Below are 26,326 nucleotides of genomic sequence, written 5' to 3'. Positions count from 1 at the left end.
CTTCTAATAAATTCAGTGTGGCTGGATTTATGTTGAGGTCTTTGATCCATTTGGACTTAGGTTTTGTGCATGGTGATAGACATGGATCTATCTGCAATCTTCTACGTGCCAGCATCCAGTTATGCCAGCAACATTTATTGAAGATGCTTTCTTTTTCTATTGTATAGCTTTAGCTTCTTTGTCAAATATCAGGTGTTCATAGGTGTGCAGGTTAATATCAGGGTTTTCAACTCTATTCCATTGGTCTACCTGTCTATTTTTGTGCCAATAACAAGCTGTTTTCAGGACTATAGCTCTGCAATAGAGCTTGAAGTCAGGGATGGTGATGCCTCTGGAAGATCTATTATTGTAGAAGGTTGTTTTGGCTATCCTGGGTCATTTTTTTTTCCATATAAAGGTGAGAATTCTTTTTTCAATGTCTGTGAAGAATTTGTTGGGATATTGATGGGGATTGCGTTGCATCTGGGGATTGCTTTTGGCAAGATTGTCATTTTTACTATGTTGGTCCTACCTATGCAAGAAGATGGGAGATCCTTCCATTTTCTGGTATCTTCTTTAATTTCTTTCTTTAAAGACTCAAAATTCTTATGGTACAGGTCTTTCACTTTTTTGGTTAGCATTACCCCAAGGTATTTTGTGTTGTTTGTGGCAATTGTAAAGGGTGATGTTTCTCTGATTTCTTTCTCAGCACATTTATCATCCATATACAGTAGGGCTCCTGAGTTTTTTAAGTTAATCTTGTATCCTGCCACTTTGCTGAAGGTGTTTATCAGCTATAGAAGTTCCCTGGTAGAGTTTTTTGATTCACTTATGTAGACTATCATGTCATCTGCAAACAATGAAAGCTTGACTTCTTCTTTTCCAATTTGTATCCCCTTGATTTCCTTTTGCTGTCGTATTGCTATAGCTAGAACTTCAAGGACAATATTGAAGAGATATGGAGAGAGTGGACAGCCTTGTCTTATTCCTGATTTTAAAGGAATAGCTTTGAGTTACTCTCCATTCAGTTTGATGTTGGCTGTTGGCTTACTGTATATTGCTTTTATCATGTTTATATATGTTCCTGTTATCCCTGATCTCTCCAACACCTTTATCATAATGGGGTGTTGGATTTTGTCAAAGGCTTTTTCAGCATCTATTGAGATGATCATGTGGTTTTTCTTCTTCAGTTGGTTTATATGCTGGATTACATTGATAGATTTTCAAATGTTGAACCAACCCTGAATCCCTGGGATGAAACCTACTTGATCATGGTGGATGAATTTTCTGATATGTTCTTGGATTCTGTTTGCCGGTATTTTATTGAGTATATTTGCATCAATGTTCATGAGGGATATTGGTCTGTAGTTCTCTTTCTTAGTTGTGTCTTTGTTTAGCTTGGGTACCAAGGTAATCGTAGCCTTGTAAAAAGGGTTTAGCAATGAACCTTCTGCTTCTATTGTGTGGAACAATTTGAGAAGTATTGGTATTAGCTCTTCTTTGAATTTCTGGTAGAATTCTGCCAGTGAATCCATCTGGCCTTGGGCTTTTTTTGGTTTGGAGACTTTTGATGATTGCTTCTATTTCCTTAGAGGTTATAGGTCTGTTTAAGTTGCTTATCTGTTCTTGACTCAATTTTGGTAAGTGAATCTGTTCAGAAAATTGTTCATTTCCTTTAAATTTTCAAATTTTGTGGAGTACAGGTTTTCAAAGTATGACCAGAAGATTCTCTGGATTTCCTCAGTGTCTGTTGTTATGTCCCCCTTTTCATTTCTGTTTTTGTTAATTTGCATGTTCTCTCTCTGCCTTTTGGTTAGTTTGGATAAAGGTTTGTCTATTTTGTTGATTTTCTCGAAGAACCAACTCTTTGGTACATTGATTCTTTGAATTGTTTTCTTTGTTTCGAATTTATTGATTTCTGCCCTCAGTTTGATTATTTCCTGGTGTCTACTTCCAGGGTGAATCTGCTTCCATTTGTTCTAGAGCTTTCAGCTGTGATGTCAACTCTCTGATGTGACTATTCTCAAGTTTCTTCATGTGAGCACTTAGAGCTATGAACTTTTCTCTTAGTACTGCTTTCAAAGTGTCCCATAAGTTTGGGTATGTTGTGTCTTCATTTTCATTGAATTCTAGGAAGTCTTTAATTTCTTTCTTTATTTCTTCCTTGACCCAGGAATGTTGCAATTGCGTGTTGTTCAAGTTCCATGAGTTGGTAGGTTTTCTGCAATTTGTGTTGTTTTTGAATTCTAACTTTAAGGCATGGTGGTCTGATAGGACACAGCGGGTTATTCCAATTTTTTTGTACCTGTTGAGGTTTGCTATATTGCCGAGTATGTGGTCGATTTTAGAGAAGGTTCCACGTGATGGTGAAAAGATGGTATATTCTTTTGTGTTTGGGTGGAAAGTTTTATAGACTACTATACCCAGCAAAGCTTTCAATTACTATAAATGGAGAAAACAAGATATTCCACGACACAACCAGATTTAAACAATATGTAACCACTAATCCAGCCCGACAGAAAGTACTGCAAGAAAAACTCCAACCTAAGGAAGTTAACTACACTCACAAATACATAGGCAATAGATAATCCCACTTTACCAAAACGCAAAAGAAAAAGCAGGGTAAATCCACATACAATACCACTACCAACAACAAATCAAAAACAAGATTAAGCACTCAATGGTCCTTAATTTTTCTCAACAATAATGGCCTTAACTCACCTATAAAAATACACAGGGTAACAGAGTGGATACAAAAAGAGATCCATCCTTCTGCTGCATACAAGAAACACACCTTGAATTCAAACACAGACATTACCTGAGGGTAAAGGGTTGGGATAAGATATTCCAATCAAATGGACCCAAGAAACAAGCTGGGGTAGCTATCCTAGTATCTAACAAATAAGATGTCAAACTAAAATCGATCAAAAGAGATGAAGAAGGTCATTTCCTATTCATCACAGGAAAAATCCATCAGGAAGAAGTCTCATTTCTAAACATCTATGCTCCAAATATAAAGGCACCAACATTGGTAAAAGAAACATGATTAAAACTCAAATCACAAATAAGACCTCACACAGTTATAGTGGGAAACTTCAACACCCCACTCTCACTACTGGACAGGACCCTCAGACATAAACTTAACAAAGAGACAAAGGAACTAACAGAAGTTATGACCCAATTGGAGTTTGCTTTCAATATGGCGAGACTGGCTATTTGGGCAAGGAACTGTTCTTGTCAGACTTTGAAGATCTCCCATGGAAGGCCTCACCCTCCCTGGGGAGCAGAAAGGGTATGAAACAACGGGTGGGGAGAGCAGGGCAGGTGGGGAGGAAGAGAGAACTGGAACTGACATGCAAAATAAGATTGTTTCTAATTCAAAATTTTAAAAGGAAATAAAAAATACACTTAAAGAAAAGAAAGAAAGAAACTGCTCTTGCTTGGACTGTTTGACTATATGATGTACAAACTGTACATGCAGGACCCACAAGAAAGTGACTGCTGAACTTGCCAATATAAGATGTGACAGTCCTGCAGGGTTCCTGCTTCATGGAAGAATCTGCCAGATATTCTGCAGGACACAGAGAAAAATGACTGACAAACTGCCAATACAGGTGGACAATTTAAAATTTCCATAGGGAAGTCTGCCAGACATACTATGGCCTAGGGGCTGAAGATGAATGCTCCAATGTTACAGAGGAACTTTGGGTGAATGTCTAGGCAGCAAGATGTCTCTGTCAGTTCTAGAGTTTATATACTATCCTTCTGATGTCTTTGACGAGTGGAAAACAGTTATGATTATGATTTTCCTTGGTTATGATAAAAGATAAGTTATGTATAAAACTTTAGACTCACAAAGATAAGATAGATGCCAGAATATTTCCTTTAAATTTTGCCAAATGTTAATGGACTAAATATTATTAACTATAGTATTTACTTGATAACTGTCTTATTATATTTAATTTTGCTATGTTAAAGCTAAAACCTTTTTATTAAGACAGATAAGAGAAGATGATGGAGGATGTCCTTCTGTATATATGTTTCTCTTATTGGCTGATGAACAAAACACTGATTGGCCAGTAGCTAGGCAGGAGGTATAGGCAGAGCTAGGAGACAAGGAGAATTATGGGGAGAGGAAAGAGAGAACAACTACTAGGGAGAGACACCATGCTGCCAAAGGAGTGACATGCCAGATTACAGGTAATCCACAGCCACATGGCAATACACAGTTTAATAGAAATGGGTCAATAATTAAGAAAGAGCTAGCAAGTAAGGCACCTAAGCCATCAGCCAAACAGTTTAACGATTAATGGAAGTCTCTGTGTGTTTATTTGGGGCTAAATGGCTGTGGGACTAAGCAGAACAGAAACTTTCATCAACACCCCATTTTTTTTGGTTTTTTTTGGGGGGTTACAGATTTTTTATTTGAATTAGAAACAAGATTGTTTTATATGACAATCCAAGTTCCCTCTCCCGCCCCTCTTCCCCTACCACCCCCCCAACTAAAACCCTACCTATCACATGTCCTTTCTACTCCCCCCGATAGTGAGGCCTTCCATAGGGTGTCATCAGAGGCTATCCTATCCTTTGGGATAGGGTCTAGGCCCAACCCCCGCCCCCGTGTGCCTTGGCTCAGGGAGTATTCCTCTATGTGGAATGGGCTCACAGAGTCCACACCTATGCTCGAGATAAGTAACGATCTACTACAGGAGGTCCTGTAGATTTCTGAGGTTTCCTCACTAAAGCCCATGTTCCTAGGCTCTGGATCAGTCCCATGCTGGTATCCCAGCTATCAGTCTGGGGAGAAAGAGTTCCATGATATTCAGGTCAGCTGTTTCTGTGGGTTTCACCAGCCTGGTTTGGACTCTTTTTCTCTTCACTTGTCCTCTGAATCTGGATTCCAGCTCAGTTCAGTGATTAGCTGTGGGTGTCTGCTTCTACTTCCACCAGCTTCTGGATGAGGGCTATCTGGTGGTATATAAGTCAGTCATCAATCTCATTATCAGGGGAGGACATGTAAGGTAGCCTCTCCTCTGTTGCTTAGATTGTTAGCTGGTGTCATCTTTGCAAGTCTCCAGACATTTCCCTAGTGCCTGGTTTCTCTGTAAACCTAAAATGTCTCCCTCTATTACGGTATCTCCATTCTTGTTACCTTCTATTCTTCCCCTGACTCAAACTTTCTGCTCCCTCATGTCCTCCGTATCCCTCATCTTCTTCCCTTCTCATTCTCCTAGCTCCCTCCCCCCTCTTCCCGTGCTCCCAATTTGCTCAGGAGATCTTGACCCTTTCCCCTTCTCCAGGGGACAATGTATGTCTCTCTTAGGGTCCTCCTTGTTTACTAGCTTCTCTGGCAGTGTGGATTGTAGACTGGTAATCCTTTACTCTATGTCTGAAAATCCACATATGAGTGAGTACATACCATGTTTGCCTTTTTGTGATTGGGTTAACTCACTCAGAATGGTTCCTTCTAGTTCCATTCATTTTCCTGCAAATTTCAAGATTCCATTGTTTTAGTTTTTGTTTTTGTTTTTGTTTTTTTCTGCTGAGTAGCACTCCATTGTGTAAATGTACCACATTTTCTCTATCCATTCTTCAGTCGAGGGGCATCTAGGCTGCTTCCTGTCTCTGGCTATTATAAATACTGCTGCTATGAACATCGTTGAACAGATGTACTTGTTATATTAATGTGCTTCTTTGGGGTATATGATTAAGAGTGGAATTGCTGCATCTTGTGGTAGACTGATTCCCATTTTCTTGAGGAGTCACCATACTGATTTCCAAAGTTACAACCCATTTTTTAATTGTATTTTCTGGTGATTTTGTGACTAGCTTCTTGAGTTCTTTGTACATTTTGGAAATCAGCCCTCTGTCAGATGTGGAGTTGGTGAAGATCTTTTCCTATCCTGTGGGCTGCTGTTTTGTCTTTTTGACTGTGTCCCTTGCCTTACAGAAGCTTCTCAGTTTCAGGAGGTCCCATTTATCAATTGTCAATTTCAGTGCATGTGCTACTGGTGTTCTGTTCAGGAAGTGGTATCCTGTGCCAATGAATTCAAGGACACTTCCCACTTTTCCTTCTAAGAGGTTCAGTGTGGTTGAATTTATGTTAAAGCCTTTGACCCATTTGGACTTACGCTTTACAATCCCCATCAAAATCCCAGCACAGTTATTCACAGATCTTGAAAGAACAATACTGAACTTTATATGGAACAACAGAAAACCCAGGATAGACAAAACAACCCTGTACCATAAAAGGTCATCTGAGGACATCAACATCCCTGAGGACTTCAAGATCTACTATAGAGCTATCATAACGAAAACAGCTTGGTACTGGCACAGAAACAGACAAGTAGACCAATGGGATCAAATTGAAGACCCTGATATTAATCCACAACCTATGAACACCTGATTTTTGACAAAGAAGATAAAATTATAAAATGGAAAAAAGATGCATCTTCAACAAATGGTCCTGGCATAACTTGAAGCTGACATGTAGAAAATTGCAGATAGATCCATATCTGTTGCCATACACAAAATTAAGTCCATGACATTTTTTCAATCCTAGTATTTGTAGTTCAGGCAGATTTTCATATGATTAAATGGAATAAATTATAATGTCCTTTTAGGATTCTAAATGTAAGAAAGGATGGAATGATATATCAACCCTTAAGTCTATGATGTCCAGGTAATTGATCTGTCACACCAAGTGGAGATTTCCTATCTATTACTGTCTCCTGCTCTGTGTCCCACACCCTCCCACTTCTTACCTTGTACTTATGGGCCACCTCTTCAATGAGAGCTGTTTGGTGACCACGGTGATCCTTGGATCTCTCACAAAGCCAGCAGATGGCCACCATGTCCTTCTCACAGAAGAGCTGAAGTTTCTCTCCATGTTGTACACAGACATTGACCTTCTGCTCCTCCTCTGGGTTGGACTTGAACCCCAGTAGACTCTCCACTATGTTGGCCACATGCCGATTAGGTCTCAGATGCCCAAACAGGTAAGTAACTCCACACACAGGGCAGATGCCCTCTTCTTCTTTGCCTTTGATGGATTCATAGTTCAGTGTGATGCAGGCTCGGCAAAAGCTGTGACCACAATCTGTACTCACAGGTTCCACCATGAGGTCCAGGCAGATAGGACAGGTCACCTCCTCCTTGATTATCTCCAGAACTGATGAGGCCATTGTTGCTGTGATTCTGTTTCTGCCTGGTCTGACTCCTGACACTTCTACTCATGTACCTGTGTGATTGGGATGAGGAAAAGAAGGACAAGTAAGAAAGGGAAAATGATCATGGACACTGTGCAGAGAAGAATGAATGGCCCTTGGTGATAAGCTAAAAAACAAAGGAGAGAAATATGGAAAGAAGTTTAGTGACATAGCCATGGGAGCATTTTGTCATACATTCAAGTGCTCTACTACAAATTTCAGATGCAGAATTATTATTTACTTTTACTGAGGAGCAGAAAGGAAGTGTTTCCCTCCAACAGTCTTGTGTAACCTACCTTCTATCCTTCCCTTTCTTTCCCAGGACAACATCACATCTTCAGTGTTAAAAGCATCAAGCTACTCATATCTCCACCACTGTACTTCCTCCTTCATCAGCACCAGTCAGTGTGACTGCCTCTGATCCTCTCCTTACAAGTCTCTGACCTGAAACAGCTGGTGCTGCCCTGGAGTCCCATCTCCTGAGACACATAGGCAATGATTCCTCTTATTGTCATTTAATAAATGACAATATATGTGTTTGCACACACATAGTTAAGCCCTGCACTAGATGTATAGAGATGGTCACTTACAAGATTCATTTGTCTTACTACACTGAAAGGGAATGAAAACCATCCCTTTAAAGTCTTTTTGTGGAGGTCCCTACTCTACCCCATAAGTTTACCAAAGGAAAAAGAGATGACAGCCAGAAGAGAATTGATACCCAGAACACTGAATGTGTGGAATTATGCTTCCAACCACTGCGGGTTCTGAGCAATATGTGTCTATAAATGTTGAGAATTTATCTTGATCTAGAAATTTGGCAAAGACATTGATGGAATACTCCATGAATGAATACCAGCAAAATAATGAGTTCAAAACCACACCAAAAATCATACTAATCATTCAAATTAAACTAATTTTCCCCAATAACAGACAATATTAGTTCAGTATGCAAAAGCAATGGGTGACCTACACCTCATTAGCAAGTGGAAGATAAGAAACTCTGCCCATTCCTTGCATCAAACTATTTGACAATACGAACCATTATTTCAGGAATAAAAATTCTACATGTGTTTAGGTATAGACATAAATTTCCTTATTTTAAACCATAGTGAAAAGCCCACTGCTAATCTCATAACAAATTTAAAGCAATGGAAAGCCTTTTCTATAAAATTATGCATAAAACAATGGTGCTTGTTGTTGTCATTTCTAGGGAACATAGCAGGGCCAGATACAGTACCAGCAACACAAGAAGCCTGGAAAAATAAATAAACTTGTGCATATTAGACTTTTTTTTCTTTTTTGGTTTTTCAAGACAGGGTTTCTTTGTGTAGTTCAGGCTGTCCTGAAACTTACTGTGTAGAGTAGACTGGCCTTGAACTCCAGGAGTTCCACCTCTCTCTGCTTCCTGAGTGTTTGGATTAAAGGCTTGTGCCACCACCACCACAAGGTCACATTTGTTTTCCAGATGAAAGAAAAGGCAGTAAGCTCAGTAAGAGACTCACATATAATAGTATAAAAAAAAGTCATAGATAGTGAAGGACCTGAAAGGAAACTAAGAAGCTGGGCCTATTGGTGCTGGCCTCTAACCATGGCTTCTTGGGAAGCCGATGCCAGAGGATGGCAAGTTCAAGACTCTCTAGCAAAACAGTGTTACATTTAAATGTGGTGACAGGACTAGAGGGATGGCTCAGTGGTTGAGAACTACATGTTGTCACAAAGAGCCTGGGCTCCATGTCCAGACCTCAGATGGCTGCTCAATGGCACCTATAACTCAAGTTCCAGTAAATCTCTCTCTTGTTGCCTCTGACGGCACTGTATCCACATGCAGCAGAGATACACATACAGGAAAAACACACATAGACATAAAATGAAAAGAAATGAGTCAATAAATCTAATAAAAAGAAAGACAAAGAACTATTATACTTATAAAACCATCAAAACCAAGAATAAATGAATGATTAAGAAAAGTAATTACTGCCAGATGAAATACCTGCACACAAAAACTTTAAAAGTACTGAAAGAAATCCAAGATGATACAGTTATATATAAAGATGCCTGTAGTCATGGATTTGCACATTGTTACAATGTCTATACTAAGAGCTAGTCAGGCTGTCATGGGTTTAGAGCACTGGTTGCTCTTCCAGAGGACCTCTGTTCTGTTCTCCGCACCGACAAGATGAGTCAAACTGTTTGTAACTAAAATTCCAGGGTATCAGACACCCTATTCTGGCATCTGTGGGCACCAGACATTTAAATGGTGCACAGACATATATCCAGATAAGGCACCAATACACATAAAACAACACTAAAACAAATAAATGAATGAATGTATAAAAATCCACACTATCTAAGGCTGCAGAAAGGGCTCAGTGGGTTAACAGTGCTTTTGCTCTTGCAAAAGATGCTAGTTCATCTCCCGGCACCTGCATGAAGCAGCTCACAGCTACTTGTGACTCCAGCTTCAGGGAATCCACCAGCTATCACCATCCCAACCATCCTTTCAAATGTGTATACACACAGGCAGACTCACAAATACACAACTGAAAACAAAATGAAACTGTGTTTGCTTGTTTTGTATTTTTCTTTTTTCTTTTAAGATCAATAGTGTTTGGTTTTTACCCTAGGTATCTGGGATACCTAGTCTCTGCTTCTTGGTTACCCTTGCAGTGTCAGGTATGGGTTTCTTCTGGTGGAGTGGGCCTAAGTCAAATCTAACATTGGTTGGCTACTGCCACAAGTTCTGTGCCACCCTTGCCATAGCAGAGTTTGCAGGCAAGACAGACTGTAGGTAAAGATTTTGTGACTTAGTTGGTATTTATTTTTGTTTTGGTCGCCTGCAGAGAACCTTCCTGCACCAAAGAGACTAGAATGTAGGAGTGAAGGGTCCATGTACTAACCAGCTCAATTTCTTCATGTTCAATGAATTCTGTGGCTGTTGTGCTAGGCAATGACATTCTACTGTCAGTTTCTAGAGGGCAACCCTTTGTCTTATCAACAGCCTGGGTTTGGGGGGTATTTTCATGTGACCCCCCTGGCCAAGAACTCAATGAATGCAACCAAGTCCCACCACTGGAAGTTTGTTTGGTGACAAGAGATTGGGAGTTGCAACTCCATATCCCATTAATCGGAAACCTCATTAGGGTTGCTTTAATATTAGGATTGCTTTAATATATCTTAAGCAGTTTCTGTTGGGATCTCTAGCTCAGGGCTCCATTCCATGCTCAGGTCTCACTCCTCCCATTACAAACCCCGCCTTCAGTGGCCCCTCCCCTGGAGCTGCTATCTCCATATTCTGCTCCTTAGAAAGCCCAACAAGAGTCAACCCCTCCCTCAGGCCTGCTCAAGGCCATGCCTATAGGTATTTAAGACCTGGTCCTCAGACCTGCCACATACTTTCCCTCCTGCCTTCCTGAGAGTCACTAGGGTGTTGCTTCACCCTATTTATTAAACCTGAATTGTTAATTTGGCTTGATTGGCTTATTGCATCAGTGGTGGAGGATACCCAATAACCAGGCATCCAATACTTACAGTTTCCATTGCACTAGATTGATAAAAACATCTTTCAAATGAGCCCCCATTCCAGAAGAATGAATCTTTTTTTAAAAAAGACAACAAGGAAGGATAACTAGGTTTGTTCAATTCAAACAATAAGGCTGCAGACAGCTTGTTTCTTTTGTGATAGGATGGCTAAGGAAAACCCATTCTAAATTCCTAAAAGAAGCTCCTGGCAACTCTCACTCCTTGCTATCCTCCCCCAAATTGTAAAAGCTATGAGATAATTAACTGTTTCCTCTGGCTTTTGTGACCCACTTCCTGCTGTGTGTAAGGGAGTAAGAGCAATTCTCATAGTTGAGGGGAGTACAAGCAGTTTCTCACTCAGATACACATTCCATGCAAAGGATACAAATGTGCTGCCCACCTAAAAAAACACTTCCTCCAGTCTCTTCTGTGAGACAAGTCTTTGACTTCTCTTTAAGGCTGTAGTTGACCTACTAGCAGTAATTAATAAATTCATTTAATTATAACTTAGTAGTTTTTTTGTCTTTTCCTGGTGGATTTGAACTCTTTCTCTTTTTTGTATTAGTTCATTCATTTATTTTTGCTTGGTTTTTACATCCTGACTACAAATTTCCCTCCCTCCTCTCTTCCCAGTCCTACCTTCAACCTTTCCCCTCCCACCAACTCCTCCACCAGTTCTCTTCAGAAAAGGACAGGACTCCCATGGGTATCAACCAGCCATAGCATATCAAGTTGCAGGTGAAACTGTTTAAGGTTGATGAAACTTCAAGGTATTGATGTCATAAGAGAAACAGAACTTTTTCCAAATAGGCTGGGCAAAGAAATTGTCCCAAGGTTCATTTACTAAGTAGTATTATCTGGAACAACTTAATATGTACTCCCTAGATGTTGGCAAATTTAAAAACTGGACAACTTTAATGTGTGCATTGTAATAGCTCATAATAGATGGTGGTAAAAGAAGTCAATTTCTAAGTTCAGAAGAGAGGTGTCCACAACTGATTAGGAGCAGGAAAGACCGGGCAGTGGTGGCACACGCCTTTAATCCCAGCAGAGGCAGAGGCAGGCGGATCTCTGTGAGTTCAAGACCAGCCTGGTCTGATCTACAAGAGCTAGTTCTAGGACAGTCTCCAAACCCACAGAGAAACCCTATCTCGGGGGGGAAAAAAAAAAGAGCAGAAGAGAGCAAAGGGTAAGAGGATGGGGCCCATGACAATCCTGGAAGTCAATGTGGACACAGACACCTGTCCTGTGTCCTCTGGTGTCTACATTTCCTTGGATGAAGCTGAGATTCCCTGACCCCTGTCCTTTCTTTCATGGCTCTCAAGATCTTCCAACAGCAGACATCTTTCAGTCTTCACACCATTAAATCCATCAGGAGCTTTGCTATCCTTGAAAGATAGAAAAGTTCTGGGGCTGCAATGTCCACCTGTAATCCAGTGTCTGGGGAGGGTAACATGTCAGGGGCCATGAGAGTTATAGCAAGTGACTAGTGTTCAGATGTCAACCCACCAGAGGAGTGACTATCTGGATGGAGGTTAATCATGTTCAGACAAGATCTGCAGGACCATCGACTCTGAAAGCCATTGTTCACTTTTGCTAAAGCAGCTTGGTGTCCCCCCAATACCTGCATTGTTGTGTGTAATCTCATGTGTATATGTAATCTCATGATTGTATCTCAAACTTATGAGCACATATATCTGTGGATAGTCAGGCAGATGACTTTTCACTTAGCTATACCATTTTGATATATAGAACACATACTGGGACATACTTCATAACTGGATCTATTTGTCCCACAAGGACTATGGACATTGAAAAGTCTGCCTTGTTCTTTTGCTTAGTGGGTCACTTACCCCCACTCTCTTCGACCTCCGGTGAGAAATTTTGTCATGCAGTCAATGACCTTGGTTGCCACAGTCTAATCTCTGCTCCAATCCCTGAGATAGACTCAGAAGCCAGCTCCCTACAATAATCTTCTATTTATCAGGACATTTAGTCAGGATAGGAGTCCCTCATATGGGTCACATTCAGGACTTTCAAGATAGGGGTGGCACATCCAAGCTTGATTCTTTATCTGTTCTTATGACCCAGAAAAATATGGGTCCTGTAACCTTGCTATTGCCAGAGAATTGCTGATAGTGTCTGTATGTGTATATAAACTGGAAACTTTGGAGGATCACAGGACAGTAAAGAAACTGGTTCGTTAAAGTACATAGTGAAGAATTCATTTCACCCTTAGATTTTTTTTTTCTAACTCCTACGCCTGCTCTAAGTTTTCTCTCTCAAGTCTGAGAGGTCTGAGGGACTGGTAACCAAAAGACTTCGATGTTGACACAGGGCGGTTACATGAAGTTATCCTGGCTATATAAGGGTAACATGTCCCAATGAAACAGAAAAGCTGTGACTTCTAGAGAGTGTGCTCTCCCAGTGTTCTCATGCATACTCTCTCTTCCCTGTCACCTCTTTCTCTGTCTCTTTCCTTGGGATAGAATCCTGGGACTAGTGCAAACTTCAAAGTGCCACCCCCACCACACTAACTGCACCCCAATAAGCAAGATCATTTGGGTATTTTCTTTTTTCTTTTCTTTGGAAATGGTCTTATTAGGTCCCTCAGCAGGTCTTGGACTTTGGGTCTTACTGAATCAGCTATCTTTGTAGTTGGAATTAGTAGTCTAGCCCGAATTTCATTTAGGCATGGTACACATGGACCAAGGGAAAGGCAGGCAAATGTAATGACTTTTAAGTAATATTAACAATTCCCTACAGACTTGAGACTGTTTGATAGGACAAGTAAATGTGTAAGAGTCTTCAGGAAGAGCCCATTTCATGTGGAGGGATGCTCTCTCAGCCTGGACACATAGAGGAGGGCCTAGGCCCTGCCTCAGATGATATGACAGACTTTGGGGATTCCCCATAGAGGGCTTAACCCTCCCTGGGGAGCGGAGGGGGGATGGGTTAGGGCATTGATGGGCGGTGGGAGAGGAGGAGAGGGAGAGAAAGCTGGGATTGACATGTGAAGCAGGCTTATTTCTATTTTAAATAAAACAAATTTTACAAAAAAGTCTTCAGGAAGAGCGGGACTTCTAATCACAGAGACTAAAGCAAAGGGAACGAACCCATAGAATCATTACACCATTGTGAGACCTTAAACTGTTTTCAAACACCACTCTGTCTTTACTCTGTCAGTGGGGGAGGTGTGACACAAACAGCAGAGTCTGTCAGCCTGGACACATAGAGGAGGGCCTAGGCCCTGCCTCAGATGATATGACAGACTTTGGGGATTCCCCATAGAGGGCTTAACCCTCCCTGGGGAGCGGAGGGGGGATGGGTTAGGGCATTGATGGGCGGTGGGAGAGGAGGAGAGGGAGAGAAAGCTGGGATTGACATGTGAAGCAGGCTTATTTCTATTTTAAATAAAACAAATTTTACAAAAAAGTCTTCAGGAAGAGCGGGACTTCTAATCACAGAGACTAAAGCAAAGGGAACGAACCCATAGAATCATTACACCATTACAAAGTGAGACCTTAAACTGTTTTCAAACACCACTCTGTCTTTACTCTGTCAGTGGGGGAGGTGTGACACAAACAGCAGAGTCTGTCTTGGAAAAAGGAAATTCTTGGTAAATCGCAAAATAACACATTAGGAAAGAAGATAGTGTTCTCCATCTACAGAAAAACCTGGACCTCTCCAGACCTTGAACCCTGTCTTTCCTCAAGGCCACGCCTCCACTTGGCTCCTCCACGCAGCAGGAAGCCAGCAGTCCCTCTTTCCCCGCCCCTTCTCAGTTTGGATTTAACTCACCAGAGCCATGACAGTATATTCAGAATTCTTCCAAACTCTGCCCTCTAAATTTGTTCTCACACCCTCAGACATCAACCAAGTGATCCTGAACCTGTGGAGAGAAGAGAATGTCGGGCAGCAAACAAGGGCGGAAGAGTCCTCACGAGAGCCAGGAGAGAAATGAAAGTCAAGATTTTGAGGGCTGGAACAAAGAGGAACTTTGGAGCTCCCAGCCAATGGGGTGCGAGCATGTTATCTGAGATTCTAACACCAGAGGGAGCCAGTCGCCTTGCGCCAGCAATGCCATTCCAGGAGCTTGGGACATTTTTCAGTGCCACAGGAACTTGTTATGTCACCTATTCGGGTTCTTGTCGCAATCACCCTAAAAGATCCTGACCCTCCGGAAAGCTGCCCCTTGTGGAAAGAAAGCCTTCTCCGTGAACTCTCTTGCACCTGAGCACATGGCTGGGTTTTGCTTTGGGTGGCAGATGTGGCCCAAAGGGAAGGAATAACAAGGGGAGGGACAGAGACCTGCAGTGTTCCTCTGGAGATGGACTTGGGCACTTACAGGATGAGAACGGGAAGGAAGCTGCATTCAGGGTAGCTGCTGCACAATCAAAATTTCCCACCCAGCAGAGACAGGATAGGAAGGTTTCCTGTGCAGAGCCATGCAGAAACACTTCCCCACACTCACAACAGTGAGACTAGCAAGTGCAGAGGGCTCTCCAGCTGCCCAGTGCTGTCCCACAGATTATATCTTCTGTTGCTGAACAGACAAGTCCTCTTCACAGTGCTGATGTGATACATTCATTGCATCCCTTCCAGGAATCCCTTACCGGAATATCTCAGGAGTCCCCACGTGAGTTAGTATTTCTATTAAAGACTTCTGATATTGCCTCCGCATCCCCTGAATTAGAAGCTGAAAATGTTAAGAGCTGGGAATGAGGTACAATTAGCACAGTACGTGCCTAGCATTCTGGAGCCCTGGGGTGGATTCTCAGCTCCGCACAAACCTGGATATGACGACACATGATTGTAGTCTATCTTAACTACTGTTCTATTGCTATAACGAACACCATAACTAAGGCACCTTATTAAGACAGTGTTTGATTTGGGGTTTACAGTTTCAAAAGGTTAGAGGTCATGACCATCACAGTGGGGAGCATGGCAGCAAACAGGAAGGCATGGTGCTGGTGCAGAAGGTAAGAGGTCACCCTTGAGACACAAACCTGAGACACTGGAAATTGTTACAAGCCACAAGATCATACATTAATTATACAGCTATCATATCATGAGACAACTCAGAAGAATTAAGGGGATTTAACCAGTACAAAAGCTGCATTTGGCATTATAGTCTTGTGAATTAAGTGGCTGTTTCTTGCTGTAGTTTCTTCCTGTAGCTTATTCCTTTCAGCTACAAACTTGGGATTTACTTCCTGTAGTTTAGCACTATCTGATCATTTACTGGGAACAATTTCTCCCATGCATTTGTAATTTATTGATTACATTCCCTAGCTATGTGTAAAATCTGTTCTCCACTAACAGGTTCTAATTTACTGATTACATTCCTTAGCTATGTATGAGACCTGTTTCCCACCATCAGGTCCTTGTTCCCTGCTCCTATGAAATTGCAGAGATATGCCTTCCTGAAATTATCCTTATTAACAGGTATTTGGTCAGTGTTTAAGGCCCATCAAAAGCATACCATGTAAGATATTTCCAGATATCCAAGGATATAGAAATACTACATGCCCAAAGTTGTTGATTCACAGCTGCCTAGATGGATAGAAAAATAAGCATGCCCTGGTTTTACCTCACTGGCAGATAGAGAAGCGATAACCCTGCACTAAACGATTCTCAAACTTCTTGTTTTATTAACTCAAGATTTTAGCTCAGAGTTTTACTGTTCCTTCCTGCTTCCCCTGGAAAGATACAACCAACATAATCAGCCCATTTGCTCATCCTCAGGGAAAAGTAAACTTTCCTAAAGGCCTGTGCTACAACTGAGGCCAGAGCACTGGAAGGGGTCGTTTTTGTTTCTTGTACAAATTAAACTTAGACCCTCTCTTTGACCTACAGCCCTAAGCAATTGATGCTAAAAGTTTCTTCTACCAGTTTTAGTTTATTAGTCTGTGCGTAAATCTTATCTGCCTTGTTGACCCTAAGAAACTCAAGCCTAACATTTTATTGCAAAAGAAAAAAAAATTACTGTTGCAAAAGTATATATATATACCTATACCCCCAAGAACTGGGGAGAAATGAGAAAGAGAGAAGAAAGAGACATGGATAGAAAGATCATGTTGTGAATAGATACCTTTTCCCTCAGATTTTTTTGTAGTTCCTTTTTTTTTTTTTTTTTTTTTTGAATCCTGAGAGAAAAAAATTTTTTTTTTTTTTGGTTTTTCGAGACAGGGTTTCTCTGTGGCTTTGGAGGCTGTCCTGGAACTAGCTCTTGTAGACCAGGCTGGTCTCGAACTCACAGAGATCCACCTGCCTCTGCCTCTGAGAGAAAATTTAAAGCAAGACCTTTAAAATTTTTCGATAGGGAATAGCCAAAATGTATTGAAATCTCAAAGCTCACACTCATTTCACATATATTCCAATAATGCCACACCTCCAAATCTGTCCCAAACAGTCCCACTAATTGGGAACCAAGTATTCAAAGATAGAACCTATGGAGGCCATTCTTGTTCAAACCACCACAGGATCCCATGACTTGGAGTTGGCAGCAGGAGGATCAGGAGCTCAAAAGCCATTCTGAGCAACAGGGGACTTTGATGCCAACAGCCTGAGATACAAGAGAATCTTTCTAAAAGGGAAAGTTGTGTACGGGAACAATGAGCAGTCACCATTTTCAGTCTCAGCCCTGCTCATGTACTCCTATCTCATTTGTTCCTTATATTCTGCTATCTACTAAAATATGGCATAGGTAGTGACAGCAGATATGACACTGTAGTTTGAGTTTTGTTTAACATACTTGTCTCCTCCTCTTTTCTTATTCTTTAGAGACAGGCTCTCACAGTACACCCGAGCCCAACTTCTGTCTGAGCTCCAATTCGCTCAGCCTCCCCAGTGCTGAGACCATGGGCTTTTGCTTTTGTTGTTTTAGTTTGATCGTTGTATTTCAGGGATTGAACCCAGGACCTGATGAATGCTGGGCTAGTGCTCCATCCCTGGGCTACACCCCTACCCATCCTTTACATCTTGATGAGGTCAAGAGCCTGAACTGTTGTTCTTGCTGTGGACACAATGGCTGACAATCAATGTTTTGATGTTCTCATTCTTCTCAATAGTCAATAAGTATGTAAAATTCTTTAGAGCTTTTGTTTAGTTTTGTTTTCAAGGCAGAGTTTTACTTGATATCCCAGACTGGGTTAAAACTCACTAGTGTTCAGGATAGTCTCCAACTCCAGGCAGTATTCTTACCTCAAACTGGCAAATACAGGTTGAATTTGTAATACAATTAATATTTATCAATAAAAAATCAGGAGTCAAATACTGGGGTAAGAACCTGAAAGATCAGAGAACAGGGAGCAACCACCAGTTGCTTCCTACCTCTTCCATTCCTCTATCCAAAAGGGATGAGATCCTCTCTCAGCCCAGCCTTAATACTTCCTGTCTCCTCTCTGTCTACAGTCCTCTAAATCTCTATGGTCAGCTAGTGGCAGGCTCTGCCCTCTGATTCCATGAAAGCTTTATTTGTCAAAACACAATCAAAATATCACACAGAGGAATGAGCTCTGTGTCTCTGTCTTTTACACCCTTTTTCTTCCTAAGGCCTTCTTGGAAATTAAAAACATAAAATTCTCAGACAGCCATCTAGATCTTCATGACCTTTCTCTGCAAACACAATTCCACTCCCATCTTTGTGCAAAGATTTGACTTTGTGCTTCAAGTCTGCCATCAGCCTCTAACCTCAGTGAAAAGAATGAAGGTGGCCAGGAGTACACAGCACTGGCCACACTGTCATTGAGCAGTACCACAAATGTGTGTGATTCTAACTGTGCACAATACCCATTGGCATTTATTTCAAACAGAGGAAAGGATTTTCCATGAAATACAGTTATGGAAGAAATACTAACCAAAAAGAACACTGGAGAGCTATGAAGTTAGAATTTTTTTCTTGAACAAATGTATAATTTTCCAAAAATTATCTGTGATTTTATATTACAGGTATTAAATTCTTCTTTTAAAGTAATTTATTTGTTTTTATTTGCAATAGTATTTTTTTCTGCATGTATGTCTATGTGAGGGTGCCAGCTCTTGGAGTTACAGTCTATTAGCTGCCATGTGGGTGCTAAGAATTGAACCCAGGACCTGTGGAAGAATAGTCAGTGCTGCTAACTGATAATCAATCTCTCCAGCCCCAGGCATTCGAATTCTTAAAACACAGCATGGTGATGTTCAGGAGTGGCTGATGCAAACTCTGCCAGCATGTAATACTAGAATCTCCAATCTACATGTTGCCCTGTAACTGCCTTTCTACTGTCACAGATAGAGACACAATGGTGCTCTACTCAAAGTGAATCCCCAGTAGCTGCCTTGTAGGTGCCACACTAACCTAAGTGAATACCCATGATAGAATTACTGTCCTGTAGGCATCTGTCCTGTTTCCTGCCTGGAAATTTGAGATCCTGACTGCAGGCTTCTGCTGTGAACTTACCCCCATCCTAAAAGCATATAAGAAAAGTCGTGTTCTTCTACCACAGGAATCCTGATGCTCTCCAGAATCCCTCAATTCAATCTTCTCTGGTACTGGGGCCTGAACTCTCCTGGGAACACCCACTGTGCTCTCTGTCTCTCTGTCTATTTACAATAGTACGGTTCCTCAATAAACTCCTTATTCCCCAGTAATCCCTTACAGTGTCCCCTTGAACCACCTACCTCATCCAAAACCTAGCATATTCCCCTTTAAAAGCAAAACAAAACAGGGTGTTACACTGTAACTAAGCTTGGCCTCAGATGCATAGCAATCTTCCTCTCTCTGCCTTTTGAATGCTGGGATTGCATCAGAACCATCATGCCAGACTATGGTACTCAACCTCAAAATCCTTTAGTACAGTCACATTGATCACATTGAAAAGAAAACAAGATAGCACCTTAGTGGATTCCACTTACATGCCAGAGCAATGTAAGTGACTAGGAGCATTCTATTGTTTTTATTTCATAATACAGCACAAGGCTAAGTTTATTAGTATCATTATCATCACTAACATCTGATGGGGAATGTACTACTGTGTATGTTTATCTTATTGATTATTGAATAAAATACTGTTTGGCCAATGAGACAGCAAGTTAGACAGAACTAGGAGTCAAAGAGGATTCTGGGAAATGTAGTAGAGAAGTGCTGATCCAGGCAGGAAGTGACATAGCAAGGAGACTCATATTTAAGTGAAAGAGAAACAGGAAGGGCCCTCTTTTCCCCTCGGCTCCTGCTCCAGCGGCATGATGTGATCCACCAGCTAGGAGGGACGCCAATAAGGCGTCCGATAAGATAAGTCTTATAAGATATATAGATGTATGATAATTGAGACTGAGCCAACAGATGAGAATCCTAGTCATTGGCCAAGCAGCATTGTAACTAATACAAGTCTCTCTGTGTATTCATTTGGGCCTAACTCGGGCAGGCGGCTGTCGTAAAGCTCACACGTGGCAGTGGGGCTCAGGCGGCTTTTGGCAGAAAGATTTAGAATAACAAACATCCACTGTAAAGTGGAAAAATCATAGGATTTTGGATACTTGATAAGTAACAAGTATAGTCCCACAATTATCTTCTCAAAAATGTAACCAGTAAAAAATAATGATAGATATTACAAAATTTTGGAATAGACTCGATGACAGATCCCAGAATCTAATAGCAAGATATCAGGAAAGTCAAATCTTCGTTCCTCAGAGCTGCCCACTTTTGTATGGAACACCAAACTAAGAACATCTACCCAAATTAACAGAACAACCATCTTCTGAGTGTTCAATGAATGGCTGATATACATTGAACTTCCTCTTTTATGAAAATGACATAATTCATTTTACATTTGTGTATGTGTCTAGGCCTGTGTCTACTGGAGCATGTGTTTGAACATAGAGGTTAATCTGTAGGAGTTATCTGCCTCCTTCTACCAGATGGTTTAAGTGACTGAACTCAGGTTGCTGGGATTGGATACTCAGAGCCTTCTAACACATTTCAAATTTATTTTCTGACACTGACCTACAGTGTGTGTGAAATCTTTATAGTAAAATTGTAAAAAATAAAATAACAACAAACAAAACAAAACCCCCACGAAGCATAGGCTTTTGGGGATGTTACGCAGAGTGACATGGCTATGTGGAGTGGCAGGATTAGAACCCAGTACTTAAGAACACACAGTCTTAGTGGGAGTATTAGAGTGGGTACCATTGGAGATGTTTCCTTCTTAAGTTTTAAAGCATAAGCATTATGGTTAAACTAGCAGTAAGTGTTGCAGCACAGGTATTGGGTTCACACAGGTCCTTGGAAATAAGACTCAAAGGCATCTCAAGACTGACTATAGCCTTTCTCTGCCACAGGGTGGATTCAGCCTTTAAGAACTGAACCACTTTCCTTTTGCCCAGGGCTTCTTTTTATTGTTCTCAAATTTTACACCTTAGCAAGTTGATTTCCATATCCTCAAAACAACCTGATGAAGCTTCCAAAGGGACAACACCAACTGCAAATTCTCCACTCTGGATGTACCACAGTTTTCTGGGATTACCCCAACCAAGTTTTGCATAGGCTTTGTATCCTTGGGAAATTCTCAGGTAAGAATCACATATAGGGCAACAGGGGGGAAAAGGTATCTGCTAAACAAAAGATGGATGAGGGCTAGGTGCTCACACTCTGGAGCCACACCAGGTATAGCCCAGTGGGAATGCTCCCACAACTAAGGACTCATTCATAGGCTAGCAATGCCTACATATATTTTCAAAAACCAACAGATGAGCTGCAGAAAAATTTTCTTTCATCTTTTGTCAGTGACAGAGGAATGGGGTTGTGGAAACATGGCAGAGCTGAGACAAGTAACTTAGTGGCAGAGCACCTGCTCAGCATTCACAAGGCCCTGGCTTCCATCTGTGGTACCACAAAACAGGAAGTGGAGGGTAGCAGAGGTTTTACTTCACCTAATGAGGAAAATAGCACTTTCTTTGGGAATGTGAGAGATGATGAATTACTATTGCTCTGTAAACAGACAGACAACTAGATGAAGGAAAAAATCCATACTGGTTTGTATTGCGGAATGAAGATTATTAAATAGACAGACCAAATGTAAGTGCCAGTGCTTACTTACTGCCCAAGGTCACCTGATAATAGCTGCAAGGAATGAAACCACACTCAAGTTGGAGGGGCCAGAGCAAGACTGAGACTGTGACAATTTTATTGAGCGCAATCAGACTTTTTATACCTTTATCAGGAACAGTATATAATGGTAATTTCCAAGATCAATACAGTTGCAGTTGCCAGGATACAGTGAAATTTGCAAGCTATACAGGATATACAAGATTATTGTCTTAAGACCAATTTCCTATGAAGCTTCCATGCTTCCTTGACTAAGGGAACATGCAGAGAAACCTAAAATTGCCTGAATACTACACTGCCTTAGAGAGTCCTTTGGTCTCTCAGGTCTCACATTGTACCCCAGGAGCCAGGGACTCTAACCTGAGAAACCTATGGCACATGTTTCTCAAGGCATCTAGGCCAAGGCAACCCCATGGTTTTCTGTACCCAAAGATACAAAAAAAAAAAAATGTTGAAATGATTCCACGGAGCTCAGATGTAATGAGATATACCATACATGGGGGCACTGTGCAGATATAGATGAGGGTTTAGGAGGGTGGTCCACAGACTGTCATTGGCTCTGATGATTCCATAGGATTAAAATATGGATAAACTGTATTAGGGAAGGAAGGTTCACAGAATTTATAGATGAGAGCTCCGTGGTTGGAGACATCATAAAATGAAAGAGTGCAAGCTTCTCTGTCCAGGAAAACTCCAACACGACTGGGAGGATGAGTCAGAGAGAGGACCAAGACACTGGCATTGTGGGTGACAGAACGATTTTCAAAGGCATTATATACAGACCTATTCTTCTTACCTATAACCCAGTAGCCATGTTTAGGCTGATAATATACACAATGTTTAACAACAGAATTATACATGACTTTGAAGGGTTTTTTATTCAATCCATGATGTTGGGGTTGAGCACATCTTCCATCATTTAATCCCAGGAGCCAGGCATCACTTCTAGACACGTCTACTTCCCAGTAATGTTTCCCTGAGTGGATAGCTGGATATCCAAGGACACCTAAATCATAGGTCCCAAAAATACTAAACATTCTTCTATTTCTTGTATTCTTATTTTGATGTTGTATTTGTTTTTTGTCCACATTAATGATAACATTTTTCTTGTAGACTCGAGGCAGGGTCACATGAACTGCAGAAAATGAGACATGTAAGTTAAGAGTCACATGAGAGACAAGGTATAGCCTTTTTTGTGATGTAAGGAGCAGAAGCTTAAGAAGAAACTGAGAAGGAACTTGGAGGAGCCATGTTTAAAGTAAAGGAGAGGCAGACTGCTGTGTATATTGGGAGAAGTAGCATGAAACATCAGGCTTGATAAAGAAATAACAGTGTAACGTTGACCACAAATGACTCCCTATCATTCTAATGATAGATGTCCTGGAGCTTTCTAGAGAATAGTGAGAAGGTAAAGAGAAAGTAGACTACTAATTCTGAAAGGCATTAAGAAGAGAGTGGCATATAGTGGTGTGAATTCTCCTTACCCCAGTAGTGTTGGGCATCCATGAGCTCTGAAATCATGAAAATTCACACCATTACAAGCAAGCAAAGGAATCAAAACATTAAAGTCAATCTCCTCTGCAGATTAGGGAAAGGATTGTAAATTGTGATATAGGATCAGATGGATGATTATTTCCATTAAATATGATGAAATCACTGGGACACACTATGTGCTCTTCTGTGTCCCTCTACCCATGTGCAGAAAAATCACTCTCTTCCCAGAGAGTGCAGCCCCAACCACAGCTAGAATCCCCCAGTTAACCACATAATGTAGCCATTCTCACCATGAAACACTTCCAGCATGCCTTTCAGATCTGAAGCTTGGAAGATCCTTCTCTTTTCTCTTAGGACCATTTTGGGCTGTTTTAATCTTAAGGTCTGACTCCTAGGGACAAAAGATTGCCCTCCACATCTCAGACAGTGTAACGTTGACCACAAATGACTCCCTATCATTCTAATGATAGATGTCCTGGAGCTTTCTAGAGAATAGTGAGAAGGTAAAGAGAAAGTAGACTACTAATTCTATAGATATGGGAGACACACTCACACCCCCCTTACTTGCTTATGTGATGTTGGGAAAGCCTTAATTCTTAGGAGTAGAAATCCTCACTTGTACAGTCAAACTACTTGATCCCTCATCTCACTTCTTCCCTCTTAGAACACTTAAGAAATGATGAATTGGCAAATTCTAAAACAAATCAAACTAAAAATTAATGTCTGGGCAAGGCATGAAGTCACAGACTTTATTCCCTGCACTTAAGGGGCAGGGGCAGGGGCAGGTTAATCTCTGAGATCAAGTCCAGCATGGTCTACAGAGTGAGTTCCAGGCAAGTCAAGGCAAGGAAGGAAAGCAAGAAAGAAAGCAAGGAAAGAAAGCAAGGAAGGAAAGCAAGAAAGAAAGGAAGGAAGGAAGGAAGGAAGGAAGGAAGGAAGGAAGGAAGGAATGTGTATTTTCAAGAGTAGTGTAAAGTCTGGGTGCAGAAACTGCTCCTGAGTATTAGAGTCATGCAGTGTGAGAAAACCATATGGAGTCAGCGAAGATTTCAAATACTTTTGTCAATATGGTCACTCTCTCCAGCTTCTGAATCTTCAAGTTCTTTTTCAAGATGACAATCTTGGCAAAGATGGAGCACCCAATTAATAATAACATGTTCAGAATGAGCCTGATGTCGACAGCCTGGATGTGACTCTTTACATACAAGGGCACAGCTTTCCAGTCTTCTGAAGTATGTGGCTCACAGGGAACAGCTGTGCCCACAGACTCAAGTCTGTTTGTGAAAATGCTAAATGCAACAACAAAGGAACTCTGGATTTTTCCATCCCCAGGAGAAACACACAGATCCCAGGAATTGTCCCAATATGCAATTCTGTGAACATTGCAAACAAGGAAAACACATCCTAGCTAGGATGAATCTATGAATCAAGTCTTGTTAACTGCAGACAGAGCCAGACACAAGCACACAGCGTGGAGAGAATGCTGGAACCACAAGGAGTCTGAAAGCACCTGTGGCTCCATGTGCCTCATCCCACTGCTGAGCCTAACTCTGGGGCTCCCCATTACCCAGTCCCCTAAAGGAGAATAAATCTGTTCTCAAGAGTTACAAAAGAGCCAGACTCTGCCTTTCCCCTCCTGCTCCTCCTCTTCCTCCTCCTCCTCCACTCCTCCTCCTCCTCCTCCCTGGAACTTCAGAATAACACTTTGTCTAAATCCCCCAAACCCATGACACCCATGGGCTAATCTTCCCTGTCAGCCCACACATACCTTGTTAGGACAGAATTCACACCCTAGAGAGGAGGGAAAAAACACAGTTAAAAACATGTTCTGCATGTTCTTGCACATCCTGGTCATGCTCTCACTGACAGCAGAGACAAAGTCAAAATAGAAGCAAGCCAGTCACCCCCATAGTTCTCCAAGACTTTATATAAATACAATGCATGGCTCTTTACTTGACTTACATGTAAATTAATCGACTATTTTCTGTCTCATACTACAAGACTTTGGAGACCAAAGATGAAAAAAAAAAAAACAATAGTTTGAAAGCTTCCATAGGTTTTGCCATATGTACTACTAAACACGTAAACATATGACTTTTCACTTGCTACATGTTAGCTATCCATTACCCTGCTTGCAACTAACATTATTAGAAGCTGATTTACATATGATTTTAATCATTAACACAAAATTTTATATGTTAGTAATGAAGAAGCCACAAGGACCAGAAGCTTAGATTGTCTGATACTTAAAACCCAGCTAATCATTTCTCCCTTCCTCTTATTCTTCTCTCTACACTTGTCCTTTCAGGAAGAGAAGTTAATCTAAAGAGACATGTGTTCTCTCAATTTGACAAACCATTGAAACTGTGAGCATGACCAAAAATGGCAATTTCTTCAGGATTCTCAGATTTGGAGGAAGATCTAGCTGGAGGGAGAGCTGGTCTCCTAAAAATTTCAAACAGTTTTAATTACTTGCCAGACTACCTTATAAAAGGAGTCTAACAAAGATGATGATGGAAGAAAGACAGGACCATACCTTGACCTGGACTATTCTTGTGTGCATACCCTGGACTCTCTGTTTAAACTTTGATCTTACTTAGGAAAACTGAAGATAGACAGAGGTTTTTTGTTTGTTTTTTATCTCTTTGTCTAACTTGCAAATGCATTCATATTAATGAATATCCTTCAACTTCCCAATATTGTTTTGGATCTTTTATATGGGAAAGCTTTGAAGACCTGACCCACCAGATCCACTTTGATATGTTAAGCAGGCACTTCAGTTAGCCATTTGTCCTGAGTTTGACATCTAAGACTGCAAGTATTCTCACGTGTGTGGATTACCCCTGGATACTGGTAGATTTAACTAAAGTTACATAATTCTTAGATAAATGTGACTTTTCTCCTAACAACAACAATTACCGGGAGCTCCTTGGGTGGGGTTGGACTTCCTAAATCCTCTTTACATAGTGAAATTTGGTGTGGTTTAGGCTTGCACAGGCCTTGGGTTTGGTGTCACAACAAATCTCAGTTCATA

The 26,326-nt window shown here is 41.1% G+C and overlaps 2 protein-coding genes across 15 annotated transcripts in view; both read right to left on the bottom strand.

Moving 5' to 3' along the window:
• Positions 1–14,681, bottom strand: part of LOC100752691 (tripartite motif-containing protein 30A) — a 39,644-nt gene extending 24,963 nt beyond the window's left edge. For 4 of the 5 annotated variants that reach the window (XM_027407899.2, XM_027407900.2, XM_027407902.2 and 1 more), the window contains exons 1-2: positions 14,511–14,680; positions 6,744–7,219 (exon numbers count right to left, since the gene is read on the bottom strand). In XM_027407899.2, the coding sequence (XP_027263700.1) occupies positions 6,744–7,163 (420 nt within the window). In that variant the 5' untranslated portion in view covers positions 7,164–7,219; positions 14,511–14,680. Of the gene's footprint in view, positions 1–6,743; positions 7,220–14,510 lie in introns of all 5 variants that reach the window. The other variant, XM_027407901.2, reaches the window with a different exon arrangement.
• Positions 14,682–21,839: 7,158 nt separating this feature from the next.
• LOC113830641 (tripartite motif-containing protein 30A) overlaps positions 21,840–26,326 on the bottom strand; it is a 28,693-nt gene continuing 24,206 nt past the window's right edge. For 3 of the 10 annotated variants that reach the window (XM_027407904.2, XM_027407905.2, XM_027407906.2), the window contains 4 exons: positions 25,061–25,083; positions 23,583–23,683; positions 23,283–23,309; positions 21,840–22,933 (listed from right to left, as the gene is read on the bottom strand). In XM_027407904.2, the coding sequence (XP_027263705.1) occupies positions 22,326–22,933; positions 23,283–23,309; positions 23,583–23,683; positions 25,061–25,083 (759 nt within the window). In that variant the 3' untranslated portion in view covers positions 21,840–22,325. Of the gene's footprint in view, positions 22,934–23,239; positions 23,684–24,349; positions 24,666–25,060; positions 25,084–26,326 lie in introns of those variants that run through there. The other 7 variants (XM_035442320.1, XM_035442321.1, XR_004769113.1 and 4 more) reach the window with 7 other exon arrangements.

The sequence above is a fragment of the Cricetulus griseus genome, chromosome 3 (assembly GCF_003668045.3).
Source record: "Cricetulus griseus strain 17A/GY chromosome 3, alternate assembly CriGri-PICRH-1.0, whole genome shotgun sequence".
NCBI classification, from domain to species: Eukaryota; Metazoa; Chordata; class Mammalia; order Rodentia; family Cricetidae; genus Cricetulus; species Cricetulus griseus.
This window is presented reverse-complemented; position numbering and strand designations above follow the sequence as displayed.